The sequence below is a fragment of the Fringilla coelebs genome, assembly GCF_963513975.1.
Source record: "Fringilla coelebs genome assembly, contig: SCAFFOLD_475, whole genome shotgun sequence".
NCBI classification, from domain to species: domain Eukaryota; kingdom Metazoa; phylum Chordata; class Aves; order Passeriformes; family Fringillidae; genus Fringilla; species Fringilla coelebs.
The window spans coordinates 3769-17430 of record NW_028167501.1 but is presented as its reverse complement, the minus strand read 5'-3'; the positions used below and the strand labels follow the sequence as shown (position 1 = coordinate 17430).

At 54.0% G+C, this 13662-nt stretch overlaps 1 protein-coding gene across 1 annotated transcript; it reads right to left on the bottom strand.

Annotated features, from left to right (window-relative positions):
• Positions 1–463: 463 nt before the first annotated feature.
• On the bottom strand, positions 464–13351 carry RUSF1 (RUS family member 1; the record flags this gene model as incomplete). The annotated part of the gene is made up of 8 exons (XM_084227307.1): positions 464–873; positions 2620–2677; positions 6622–6860; positions 8573–8643; positions 10470–10571; positions 11333–11438; positions 12205–12237; positions 13306–13351. Coding segments are annotated over 8 exons (800 nt in total), but the record flags the coding sequence as incomplete, so codon positions are not given.
• Between the last annotated feature and the right edge of the window lie 311 nt (positions 13352–13662).

Sequence of the window (13662 nt, the reverse complement as noted above, 5' to 3'; positions counted from 1 at the left end):
CCCCCCAAATTTTGGATTTTTCCTTCAAAACTTTTTTATTTTTCTCCCAATTTTTTTCCCCCAATTTTTTAACTTTTTACCCCATTTTTCAAATTTTTCCCCCAAAATTTTGGATTCTTCCCCTCAAATTTTGGAATTTTTTTCCCCAAAATTTGGAATTTTTTCCAATTTTTGAATTTTTCCCCCAAATTTTGGACTTTTCCCCCAAAATTTCGAATTTTTACCCCAATTTTTTTCATTTTTTTCCCCAAGTTTTTGGATTCTTCCCCTCAACTTTTGCATTTTTTTTCCCCAAATTTTGCATTTTGTCCCCCAGTTTTTTTTGATTTTCCCCCAAATTTTCGACTTTTTCCCTCAAATTGTGATTTTTTTCCCCCAATTATTGCATTTTTCCCCTCAAGTTTTGGATTTTTTCCCGAATTTTTAAAATTTTTCCCAAAATTTTTGCATTTTTGCCCCCAAATGTTGGAATATTTTCCCTAATTTTTTTTATTTTTCCCCTCAAATTTTGGATTTTTTTTCCCCCCAAACTTTGGACTTTTTTTCCCCACTTTCTTTTTATTTTTTCCCCCAATTTTTGAATTTTTTCCGATAATTTTAAACTCTTTTCCCCAAATTTTTTTATTATTTTTTGCCCAAATTTTGGATGTTTTCCCCAATTTTTATATTTTTTCCCCAATTTTTTTATTTTTCCCCCCAATTTTTGAATTTTCCCCCCCATTTCTTTTTTATTTTCTCCCATTTTTTATATTTCCCCTCAAAATTTTGATTTTTTCCCCAAAATCTTGAATTTTTTCCCCACCTTGGGAGGGGCGGAGCACGATGAGGTAATCGGGGCCGCCGCATTCCAGAGCTTTCCGCAGCTCGGCCTCGCTGGAAAAATGGGATCAAAAACCCCAAAATTGGTCAAAATGCACAAAAATGCCCCAATTCCCACAAAATTCCCATCAAAAGCAGAAAATTCCCATCGAATTCTTTCAAAATCTCCCAAAATTTTCAAGAAACCCCCCCAAAAATTCCACAAAAATTCCCAGAAAATTTACCGAAAATTCCACAAAAATTCCTCAAAAAATTCCCCAAAAATTTCCAGAAAATTTCCCCAAAATTCCACAAAAATTCCTCAAAAAATTCCCCAAATTTCCCAAAAAAATTTCCCCAAAATTTCCAGAAAATTTCCCCAAAATTCGACAAAAATTCATCAAAAAATTCCACAAAAATTCCTCCCAAAATTAAAATTAAAAACCCAAGAAAATTCCCATAAAATTTCCCCAGAATTCCACAAAAATTCCTCAAAAAATTCCACAAAAGTCCCAGAAAATTTCCCAAAAATTCCTCAAAAAAATCCACAAAATTCTAAAGAAAATCCAAAAAAATTCCCCCAAAACTAAAATTAAAAATCAAAACAAATTCCCAGGAAATCTCCCCAAAATTCCACAAAAATTCCTCAACAAATTCCCAAAATTCTAAAGAAAATCCCCCAAAATTAAAATAAAAAATCAAAACAAATTCCCAGAAAATCTCCCCAAAATTCCACAAAAATTCCTCAAAAAATCCCCAAAATTTCCCAGAAAATTTCCCCAAAATGCCACAAAAATTCCTCCCAAAATTCCACAAAATTCTAAAGAAATTCCCCAAAAATATTTCCAAAAATCAAAATTTAAAAAAAATTTCCCATAAAATCTCCCCAAAAATTCCTCAAAAAATTCCCAAAATTCCACAAAAATTGCTCAAAAAATTCCCCAAAATTTCCCAGAAAATTTTCCCAAAATTCCACAAAAATTCGTCAAAAAATTCACAAAATTTCCCAGAAAATTTCACCCCAAAATCCCACAAAATTTAAGAAAAAAATTCCACCAAATCAGCTAAAAATCATCCAAAAATATTTTTTAAAATTCCCCCAAGATTCCCAAAAAAATCACACCAAAAATTCCCTAAGTTCCAAAAAATTCCCAGAAATTTCCAAAAAAATTCCCCCAAAATTTCTCCAAAATTCCCACAAAATTTCCAAAAAAAAAAAATCCCCCAAATTCCAAGAAAATTCCTCTGAAATTCCCACAAAATTTCCACCCCAAAATCCCCAAATTTCAATAAAATTCACCTCAAAAATCCCCAAAATTTTCTCAAAATTCCCCCCAAAAAATCTCAAAACTGCCCCAAAATTTCTCCAAAATTCCCCTCAAAAAATCCCAAAAATTCCAAGAAATTTCCACAAATTTTCCACCCCAAAATCCCCAAAATTCCAACAAAATTCCCCCCAAAAATCCAAAAAATTCCCCAAAAATTTCTCCCAAATTCCCCTAAAATTAAAAATAAAATCCCCCAAAATTTCTCCCAAATTCCCAAAAATTTCCCAAAAAAATCCCAAAAATTCCAAGAAAATTCCAAGAAATTCCCACAAAATTTCCTCCCCAAAATCTTCAAAATTCCAAAAAAAATCCAAAAAATTCCAAAAAAATTCAAAAAAATTCTAAAAAAAAATCCCCAAATTTCAGCAAAATTGACCCCAAAAATCCCAAATTCCTCCAAAATTTCCCAAAATTCCCGGATTTTTCCCAAAATTCCTGGATTTTCCCAAAATTCCCGGATTTCCCCCCCCCAAAATTCCAGAATTTTCCTCACCTGCTCGCCAGGAGCTCCAGGGGCGCCCCCAGGTGGAGCCGGAGGCGGGACCCCAACCCTGGGGAGGGGCGGGGGTGACGTCATCCAGGTGTGCCCAGCTGTGCCCAGGTGACCCCAAATCCCCCCAGGTGTGCCCAGGTGTGCCCAGGTGTGCCCCCAAATCCCATCCAGGTGTGCCCAGGTGTGCGCAGGTGTGCCCAGGTGACCCCAAATCTCATCCAGGTGTGCCCAGGTGTGCCCAGGTGTGCCCAGGTGTGCCCCAAATCCCATCCAGGTGTGCCCAGGTGTGCCCAGGTGACCCCAAATCCCATCCAGGTGTGCCCAGGTGTGCCCAGGTGTGCCCCAAATCCCATCCAAGTGTGCCCAGGTGTGCCCAGGTGTGCCCCAAATCCCATCCAGGTGTGCCCAGGTGTGCCCAGGTAACCCCAAATCCCCCCAGGTGTGCCCAGGTGTGCTCCAAAGTCCCCCCAGGTGTGCCCAGGTGTGCCCAGGTGTGACCCCAAATCCAATCCAGGTGTGTCCAGGTGTGCCCAGGTGTGACCCCAAATCCCATCCAGGTGTGCCCAGGTGATCCCAAATCTCATCCAGGTGTGCCCAGGTGTGCCCAGGTGTGCCCAGGTACACCCAAATCCAATCCAGGTGTGCCCAGGTGTGCCCAGGTAACCCCAAACATCCCCCAGGTGTGCCCAAAATGTCCACAACTCCTCCCAGGTGTGCCCAACCCCTCCCCCAGGTGTGCCCAGGTGTGCCCTTGTGCCCAGGTGTGCCCAGGTGTGCCCAAAATGGCCCCAACCCCCCCCCACGTGACCTCAGGTGTGCCCAGGTGACGCCAACCCCTCCCCAGGTGTACCCAGGTGTGCCCAGGTGACCCCAAATTATCCCCCAGGTGTGCCCAGGTGTGACCCCAAATCCCATCCAGGTATGCCCAGGTGTGCCCAGGTGTGACCCCAAATCCCATCCAGGTGTGCCCAGCTGTGCCCAGGTGTGACCCCAAATCCCATCCAGGTGTGCCCAGCTGTGCCCAGGTGTGCCCCAAATCCCATCCAGGTGTGCCCAGGTGTGCCCAGATGACCCCAAATCCCATCCAGGTGTGCCCAGGTGTGCCCCCAAATCCCATCCAGGTGTGCCCAGGTGTGCCCAGGTAACCCCAAATCCCCCCAGGTGTGCCCAGGTGTGCCCCAAATCCCATCCAGGTGTGTCCAGGTGTGCCCAGGTGACCCCAAATCCCATCCAGGTGTGCCCAGGTGTGCCCAGGTAACCCCAACTTCCCCCCAGGTGTGCCCAGGTGTGCCCAGGTGTGACCCAAAATCCCATCCAGGTGTGCCCAGGTGTGCCCACGTGACCTCAAAACACCCCCAGGTGTGCCCAGGTAGCCCCAAATCCCATCCAGGTGTGCCCAGGTGTGCCCACGTGACCTCAAAACACCCCCAGCTGTGCCCAGGTAGCCCCAAATCCCATCCAGGTGTGCCCAGGTGTGACCAGGTGTGCCCCAAAACCCCCCCAGGTGTGCCACGGTGTGCCCAGGTGACCCCAAAATGCCCCCAGGTGTGTCCAAGTGACCCCAAAACCCCCCCAGGTGTGCCCACAATGCCCCCCAGGTGTGCCCAGGTGACCTCAGGTTCCCCCCAGGTGACTCCAAATCCCCCCCCAGGTGTGCCCAGGTGACCTCAGGCGTGCCCAGGTGACCCTGAAACCCCCCAGGTGTGCCCAGGTGTGCCCAGGTGTGCCCAGGTGTGCCCAGGTGACCCCAAATCCCATCCAGGTGTGCCCAGGTGTGCCCAGGTAACCCCAACTTCCCCCAGGTGTGCCCAGGTGTGCTCCAAAGTCCCCCCAGGTGTGTCCAGGTGTGCCCAGGTGTGACCCCAAATCCCATCCAGGTGTGTCCAGGTGTGCCCAGGTGTGACCCCAAATCCCATCCAGGTGTGCCCAGGTGATCCCAAATCTCATCCAGGTGTGCCCAGGTGTGCCCAGGTGTGCCCAGGTACACCCAAATCCAATCCAGGTGTGCCCAGGTGTGCCCAGGTAACCCCAAATCATCCCCCAGGTGTGCCCAAAATGTCCCCAACTCCTCCCAGGTGTGCCCAGGTGTGCTCCAGGTGTCCCCAGGTGTGCCCAACCCCTCCCCCAGGTGTGCCCAGGTGTGCCCAGGTGTGCCCTTGTGCGCCCAGGTGTGCCCAAAATGGCCCCAAACCCCCCCCACATGACCTCAGGTGTGCCCAGGTGACGCCAACCCCTCCCCAGGTGTACCCAGGTGTGCCCAGGTGACCCCAAATTATCCCCCAGGTGTGCCCAGGTGACCCCAAAGTCCCCCCAGGTGTGCCCAGGAAACCCCAAATCTGATCCAGGTGTGCCCAGATGTGCCCAGGTGACCTCAACACCCCCAAGGTGTGCCCACGTGACCCCAAATCCCATCCAGGTGTGCCCAGGCACCCCCAAATCATCCCCCAGGTGTGCCCAGCTGTGCCCAGGTAACCCCGAAGCCCATCCAGGTGTGTCCAGGTGAGCCCAGGTGACCTCAAACCCCCCCCCAGGTGTGCCCAGGTGACCCCAAATCCCATCCAGGTGTGCCCCGGTGTGCCCAGGTGACCCCAAAATGTCCCCAGGTGTGCCCAAGTGACCCCAAAACCCCCCCAGGTGTGCCCAAAATGCCCCCCAGGTGTGCCCAGGTGACCTCAGGTTCCCCCCAGGTGACCCCAAATCCCCCCCCAGGTGTGCCCAGGTGACCTCAGGCGTGCCCAGGTGACCCTGAAACCCCCCAGGTGTGCCCAGGTGTGCCCAGGTGACCCCAAATCCCATCCAGGTGTGCCCAGGTGTGCCCAGGCACCCCCAAATCATCCCCCAGGTGTGCCCAGGTGACCCCAAATCATCCCCCAGGTGTGCCCATGTGTGCCCAGGTGTGCCCAAAATAGCCCCCAAACCCCCCTAGGTGTGCCCAGGTGTGCCCAGGTAACCCCAAAACCTCCCCCGGTGTGCCCAGGTGTCCCCAGGTTCACCCCAAGTGACCCCACAATGCCCCCAGGTGTGCCCTGCCCAGGTGACCCCAAAACCTCCCCAGGTGTGCCCAGGTAACCCCAAATCGAATCCAGGTGTGCCCAGGTGACCTCAGGTTCCCCCCAGGTGACCCCAAAATCTCCCCAGGTGTGCCCAGGTGACCCCAGGTAACCCCAACCCTCCCCCCAGGTGTGCCCAGGTGACCCCAAAATCTCCCCAGGTGTGCCCAGGTGCGCCAAGGTGACCCCAAAACCTCCCCACGTGACCTCAGGTGACCTCAGGTGTGCCCAGGTGTGCCCATCCCCCCCAGGTGTGCCCAGGTGTGCCCAGGTGCCCCCAGATGTGCCTAAGTGTGCCCAGGTGTGCCCCAGGTGTCCCCAGGTGTCCCCAGGTGCCCCTCCCCCCCCCAGGTGCTCCCAGGTGTGCCCAGGTGCCTCTTCCCCCCCAAGTGCCCCCAGGTGTGCCCAGGTGCCCCCAAAGCCCCCCAGGTGTGCCCAGGTGTGCCCCAGGTGCCTCTCCCCACCCAGGTGTGCCCAGGTGTCTCCAGGTGTGCCCAGGTGTGCCAGGTGTGCCCAACTGTGCCCAGGTGACCCCAGAACCCCCCCAGGTGCCCCCAGGTGCGCCCATGTGCCCCCAGGTGTGCCCAGGTGACCCCAGAACCTCCCCCAGGTGTGCCCAGGTGTGCCCAGGTGTCCCCAGGTGTGCCCAGGTGTCCCCAGGTGTGCCCAGGTGCCCCTCCCCCTCCAGGTGTGCCCAGGTGTGCCCAGGTGCCCCTCCCCCCCCCAGGTGTGCCCAGGTGTGCCCCAGGTGCCCCTCCCCCCCCCAGGTGTCCCCAGGTGTGCCCAGGTGCCCCTCCCCCCCCCAGGTGTGCCCAGGTGCCCCTCCCCCCCCCCAGGTGTGCCCAGGTGCCCCTCCCCCCCCCGGTGTGCCCCAGATGCCCCTCCCCCCCCAGGTGTGCCCAGGTGTCCCCAGGTGTGCCCAGGTGCCCCTCCCCCCCAGGTGTGCCCTCACCTGGCAGCAGCGGCTCCCTGGGATTCACCTGTTCGGGCGTGGGCAGCTCCAGCTTGACCCCGCCCACTCCTTCGCACGCCACGCCCCTTTCCCCTTTAGCCCCGCCCCCTCGCAGGGCCCAGCCAATGGCGAGGCGGAGGCGGGGCCTGTTCAGGGAGGTGAGGGTGAGCGAGCCCAGGGCCGCCAGGTTGGAGCCCAGGTGAGCGGCCAGGAGCAGCGCCAGGGTGGCCCAGGTGAGCCTGCACAGGTGAGGGGCGGGGCCAGGTGAGGCTGGGACACGCCCACTGCCTGATAGGCCACGCCCACTTACAGATAAGCCACACCCACATCACAACACAGAGCCCCAGCCTCACCTGGGCCACGCCCACTAAACCTGGGCCACGCCCAGCTGAGGCTGAACAGGTGAGGGGTGTGGACAGGTAAGACTGGGACACGCCCTCTGCCTGATAGGCCACGCCTACTTATAGATAAGCCACGCCCACATCACAACACAGAGCCCCAACCTCACCTGGGCCAGGCCCAGCACACCTGGGCTAGACACAGGTGAGCCTGGACAGGTGAGGGGCGTGGCCAGGTGAGGCTGGGACACGCCCACTGCCTGATAGGCCACGCCTACTTACAGATAAGCCACGCCCACCTCACCAGAGAGAGCCCCAACCTCACCTGGGCCACGCCCACTAAACCTGGACCATGCCCAGGTGAGCCTGGACAGGTGAGGGGCGTGGCCAGGTGAGGTTGGGACACGCCCACTGCCAGATAGGCCACGCCTACTTATAGATAAGCCACACCCACATCACAACACAAAGCCCCAACCTCACCTGGGCCACGCCCACTAAACCTGGACCAAGCCCAGGTGAGGCTGGACAGGTGAGGGGCGTGGCCAGCTGAGGCTGGGACACGCCCACTGCCTGATAGGCCACGCCTACTTATAGATAAGCCACGCCCACCTCACCAGAGAGAGCCCCAGCCTCACCTGGGCCATGCCCACTAAACCTGGACCATGCCCAGGTGAGCCTGGACAGGTGAGGGGCGTGGCCAGGTGAGAATGGGACATGCCCACTGCCTGATAGGCCACGCCCACTTACAGATAAGCCACGCCCACAGCACAACACAGAGCCCCAGCCTCACCTGGGCCACGCCCACCACACCTGGACTAGACACAGGTGAGGCTGGACAGGTGAGGGGCGTGGCCAGGTGGGGCTGGGACACGCCCACTGATTAATAGGCCAGGCCTACTTACAGATAAGCCACACCCACATCACAAAACAGAGCCCCAACCTCACCTGGGCCACGCCCACCACAGCTGGACTAGACACAGGTGAGCCTGGACAGGTGAGGGGCGTGGCCAGGTGAGGCTGGGACACGCCCACTGCCTGATAGGCCACGCCCACTTACAGATAAGCCACACCCACATCACAAAACAGAGCCCCAACCTCACCTGGGCCACGCCCACCTCACCTTAACTAGACAAAGGTGTGGCTGGACAGGTGAGGGGGCGTGGCCAGGTGAGAATGGGACACGCCCAGTTACAGACAGGCCCCACCCTGTTTATGGATAAGCCACGCCCACCTCACCTGAAACACTTTAAAACCTTTTGGCCCCTCCCCTTTCCCCACAAGCCCCTCCCTCCTTCTTATCCAACCCTTTAAGCCCCTCCCACTTTCCAACCCATTTCAAGCCCCTCCCCTTTCAAACCCCTCCCCTTTAAGCCCCTCCCTCGAACCTCCCCTCACTTAAGCCACGCCCCTTTTCCCAAGCCACACCCACTAAAGACCCCACCCAATTCAAACCCCACCTCTTGAAGCTCCGCCCCATTTTGGCCACACCCCTTTCCATTCCCCACTAGTATTTAAGCCCCGCCCACTTTTGCATCCCTCCCCTTATGCCCCGCCCCTTTCATAAGCCACGCCCCCTTGTGGCCCCACCCACCCCTCTTGACTCCGCCCCTTACCATGGCCGCCCGTCCAGCAGTGGGAGGAGCAACAGCGACAGCAACAGCCCCGCCCCGTTCACCAGCGTCTCCTGCCCAGTACAGACCAGTATAGACCAGTAAGGACCAGTATGGACCAGTACGGACCAGTATAAACCAGTAAGGACCAGTATGGACCAGTATGAACCAGTACGGACCAGTATGGACCAGTATGGACCAGTATGGACCAGTATGGACCAGTATAAACCAGTAAGGACCAGTATGGACCAGTATGGACCAGTATGAACCAGTATAAACCAGTATAGACCAGTATGGACCAGTATGGACCAGTACGGACCAGTATGGACCAGTACAGACCAGTATATACCAGTATAGACCAGTATGGACCAGTATGGACCAGTACGGACCAGTATGGACCGGTACGGACCAGTATGGACCAGTATAAACCAGAACAGACCAGTATGGACCAGTATAAACCAGTATAAACCAGTACGGACCAGTACAGACCAGTACGGACCAGTATAAACCAGTATGGACCATTATGGCAGAATATGGACCAGTATAGACCAGTAAGGACCAGTACAAACCAGTACAGACCAGTATAAACCAGTATAGACCAATACGGACCGGTATGGACCACTACGGACCAGTACAGACCAGTATGAACCAGTATGAACCAGTATAAACCAGTAAGGGCTGTCCCAATCTCCTCCTAATTCCCTCCCAGTCCAAACCAGTGCTCCCAGTCCCACCTGGCTGCTGTCCTTAGCGGCCATCTTGGATTACATTACTTGACCGCCATCTTGGATTGCTAGCTCAGTTAGCTCTATAAACCAGTATAAACCAGTATAAACCAGTATAAACCAGTATAAACCAGTAATGGCTGTTCCAGTCCCCTTTCAGTGCCCTCCCAGTCCAAACCAGTGCTCCCAGTCCCACCTGGCTGCTGTCCTTGGCGGCCATCTTGGAATACATTACTTGGCCGCCATCTTGGATTGTTAGTTCGTTTAGCACTATAAACCAGTATAAACCAGTATAAACCAGTATAAACCAGTATGGACCTGTATAAACCAGCATAAACCAGTATAAACCAGTATAAACCAGTATGGGCTTTCCCAATCTCCTCCCAGTATGCTCCCAGTGCCCTCCCAGTCCAAACCAGTGCTCCCAGTCCCACCTGGCTGCTGCCTTTGGCGGCCATCTTGGATTACATTACTTGGCCGCCATCTTGGATTGCTAGCTCGTTTAATACTGTAAACCAGTATAAACCAGTATACACCAGTATAAACCAGTATGGGCTGTTCCAGTCCCCTTCCAGTGCCCTCCCAGTCCAAACCAGTGCTCCCAGTCCCACCTGCCTGCTGGCCTTGGCGGCCATCTTGGATTACATTACTTGGCCGCCATCTTGGATTGCTAGCTTGCCTAGCACTATAAACCAGTATAAACCAGTATAAACCAGTATAAACCAGTATGGGCTTTCCCAATCTCCTCCCAGTCCCCTCCCAGTGCCCTCCCAGTCCAAACCAGTGCTCCCAGTCCCACCTGGCTGCTGTCCTTGGTGGCCATCTTGGATTACATTACTTGGCCGCCATCTTGGATTGCTAGCTCAATTAGCACTATAAACCAGTATAAACCAGTATAAACCAGTATAAACCAGTAAGGGCTGTCCCAATCCCCTCCCAGTGCCCTTCCAGTGCCCTCCCAGTCCAAACCAGTGCTCCCAGTCCCACCTGGCTGCTGTCCTTGGCGGCCATCTTGGATTACATTACTTGGCCGCCATCTTGGATTGCTAGCTCAATTAGCTCTATAAACCAGTATAAACCAGTATAAACCAGTATAAACCAGTATGGGCTGTCCCAATCTCCTCCCAGTGCCCTTCCAGTGCCCTCCCAGTCCAAACCAGTGCTCCCAGTCCCACCTGGCTGCTGTCCTTGGCGGCCACGTCGGCCACGTTGTCCCTCCGGGCCTGGTGCACGGCCAAGGCCGCCCTGGTGGCGCCGCCGGCCACGCCCACCACGCACTGCGACCAGTACAGACCAGTATGAACCAGTATGGACCAGTATGGACCAGTATAAAGGGAAAAATCCGGTGTAAACCGGTATAAACCAGTATAGACCAGTATAAACCAGTATAAACCAGTATAGACCAAGGAGCCCAGCCAGGCTGGAACCCAGTGACTGCCCAGTATGGACCAGTATAAACCAGTAACCGCCCAGTCCCGCCCAGTATCATCCCAGCTCCTCCCAGTCCCTCCCAGTCCCTCTCAGCCCTTCCCAGTTCCCTCCCAGTATAAACCAGTAACCTCCCAGTCCCCTCCCAGTCCCTCCCAGATTGATCCCAGTCCCTCCCAGTCCATCCCAGTTCCCTCCCAGTCCATCCCAGTCCGTCCCAGTTCCCTCCCAGTACATCCCAGTCCGTCCCAGTTCCTTCCCAGTCCATCCCAGTCCCTCCCAGTCCCTCCCAGTCCATCCCAGTTCCCTCCCAGTTCGTTCCCAGTCCCTCTCAGCCCTTCCCAGTTCCCTCCCAGTCCATCCCAGTCCCTCCCAGTCCATCCCAGTTCCCTCCCAGTCCATTCCCAGTCCATTCCAGTCCCTCCCAGTTCCCTCCCAGTATCCCCCATTCCCTCCCAGTATAACCCAGTCCCTCCCAGTCCCTCCCAGTATAACCCAGTCCCCTCCCAGTTCCCTCCCAGTCCATCCCAGTCCCTCCCAGTCCCTCCCAGTTCCCTCCCAGTCCCCTCCCAGTCCATCCCAGTCCCTCCCAGTTCCCCCCCAGTCCCACCCTGGCTGCGGCCGCCATGACCAGGAGGGCGGGGCCAAGGCTCAGCCAATGGGGAGCGAGGATTTCCAGCACCAGGGCGACGTCATTGAGAATATCCGCCACGAACCTGGGTGGGCGGGGCTTGCCCTTATTTGGAGTTGGGGGCGTGGCCTGGCCATATATGGCAAAGGGGGTGGAGCTTAAAGTCCACTGCAATATATAGCAAGGGGGTGGAGCTTAAGGCCTGCTGCCATGTATGGCAAAGGGGGTGGAGCTTAAGGGGGTGGAGCTCAAGGGGGGTGGAGCTCAAGGTCCATTGCCATATATGGCAAGGGGGTGGAGCTTAGGGTCCACTGCAATATATAGCAAAGGGGGTGGAGCCTAAAGACCACTGCCATATATGGCAAAGGGGGTGGAGCTTAAGGTCCCATGCCATGTATGGCAAATGGGGTGGAGCTTAAGGGGGTGGAGCTCAAGGTCCATTGCCATTTATGGCAAAGGGGGTGGAGCTTAAGGTCCACTGCAATATATAGCAAGGGGGTGGAGCTTAAGGTCCACTGCCATATATGGCAAAGGGGGTGGAGCTTAAGGGGGGGAGCTCAAGGTCCATTGCCATATATGGCAAAGGGGGTGGAGCTTAAGGCCCACTGCCATATATAGCAAAGGGGGTGGAGCTTAAAGTCCACTGCCATAAATGGCAAAGGGGGTGGAGCTTAAGGTCCATTGCCATTTATAGGAGGGAAGGGGCGGGGCTTAGGGAGAGGCCTCACTGCCATATATGGAAAAGGGGGTGGAGCTTCGGGGCCGGCAGGGCTTGGTGCCATCTATGGTAATAAGGGGGGGTGGGGCTTAGGTGGGCGTGGCCATATATGGGAAAAGGGGCGTGGCCTCACCGCCATTGCTTGGCCTCGCAGTCCAGGTGGCCCCTGAGGGAGGGAAACCAGTAAAGACCAGTAAGGACCAGTATGGACCAGTATGGACCAGTATGGGCTGGTATGGACCAGTACGGACCAGTATGGACCAGTATGGACCAGTACGGATCAGTGTGGAGCAGAATGGGCCATTATGGGCCGGTATGGACCAGTATGGACCAGTATGGGCTGGTATGGACCAGTATGGACCAGTATGGACCAGTATGGACCAGTACAGACCAGTATAAACCAGTATGGACCAGTATAAACCAGTATAAACCAGTATGGGCCGGTATGGACCAGTATAAACCAGTATGGGCCGGTATGGACCAGTATGGACTGGTATGGACCAGTATGGACTGGTATGGACCAGTATGGACCAGTATGGACCAGTATGGACCAGTATGGACCAGTATGGACCAGTATAAACCAGTATGGACCAGTACGGACCAGCGTAGACCAGTATGGACCAGTATAAACCAGTATGGGCTGGTATTGACTGGTAGGGACCAGTATGGACTGGTAGGGACCAGTACAGACCAGTATAAACTGGTATGGACTAGTATGGACCATTATGGACCAGTACAGACCAGTATGGACCAGTACAGACCAGTATAAACCAGTATGGACCAGTATGGACTAGTATAAACCAGTATGGACCAGTATGGACCAGTATGGACCAGTATAAACCAGTATGGACCAGTATGGACCAGTATAAACCAGTATGGACCAAGATGGACCAGTATAAACCAGTATGGACCAGTATGGACCAGTATGGACCAGTATAAACCAGTATGGACCAGTATGGACCAGTATGGACCAGTATGGACCGGTATGGACCAGAGTGGACCAATATGAACCAGTACAGACCAGTATAAACCGGTATGGACCAGTATGGACCATTATGGACCAGTATGGACCAGTATGGACCAGTATGGACCAGTATGGACCAGTATAAACCAGTATGGACCAGTATGGACCAGTATGGACCAGTATGGACCATCAGTCCCCTCCCAGTCCCTCCCAGTCCCTCCCAGTCCCTCCCAGTCCGTCCCAGTCCGTCCCAGTCCGTCCCAGTCTCACCCCTGCAGCCACACGAAGCCGATCCTGGTGAGGATCCCGACCCCGTCTGGGGAAACAAAACCGGGAAATTCCGGGAATTATGGGATGGAATTGCGGGAATTCTGGGGAATTCTGGGAATTATGGGATGGAATTGCGGGAATTCTGGGAAATTCCGGGAATTATGGGATGGAATTGCGGGAAATCTGGGAATTTTGGGAATTCTGGGAATTCTGGGAATTCTGGGATGGAATTCTGGGAATTCTGGGAATTCTGGGATGGAATTCTGGGAATTCTGGGAATTCTGGGATGGAATTCTGGGAATTCTGGGAATTATGGGATGGAATTCTGGGAATTCTGGTAATTATGGGATGGAATTT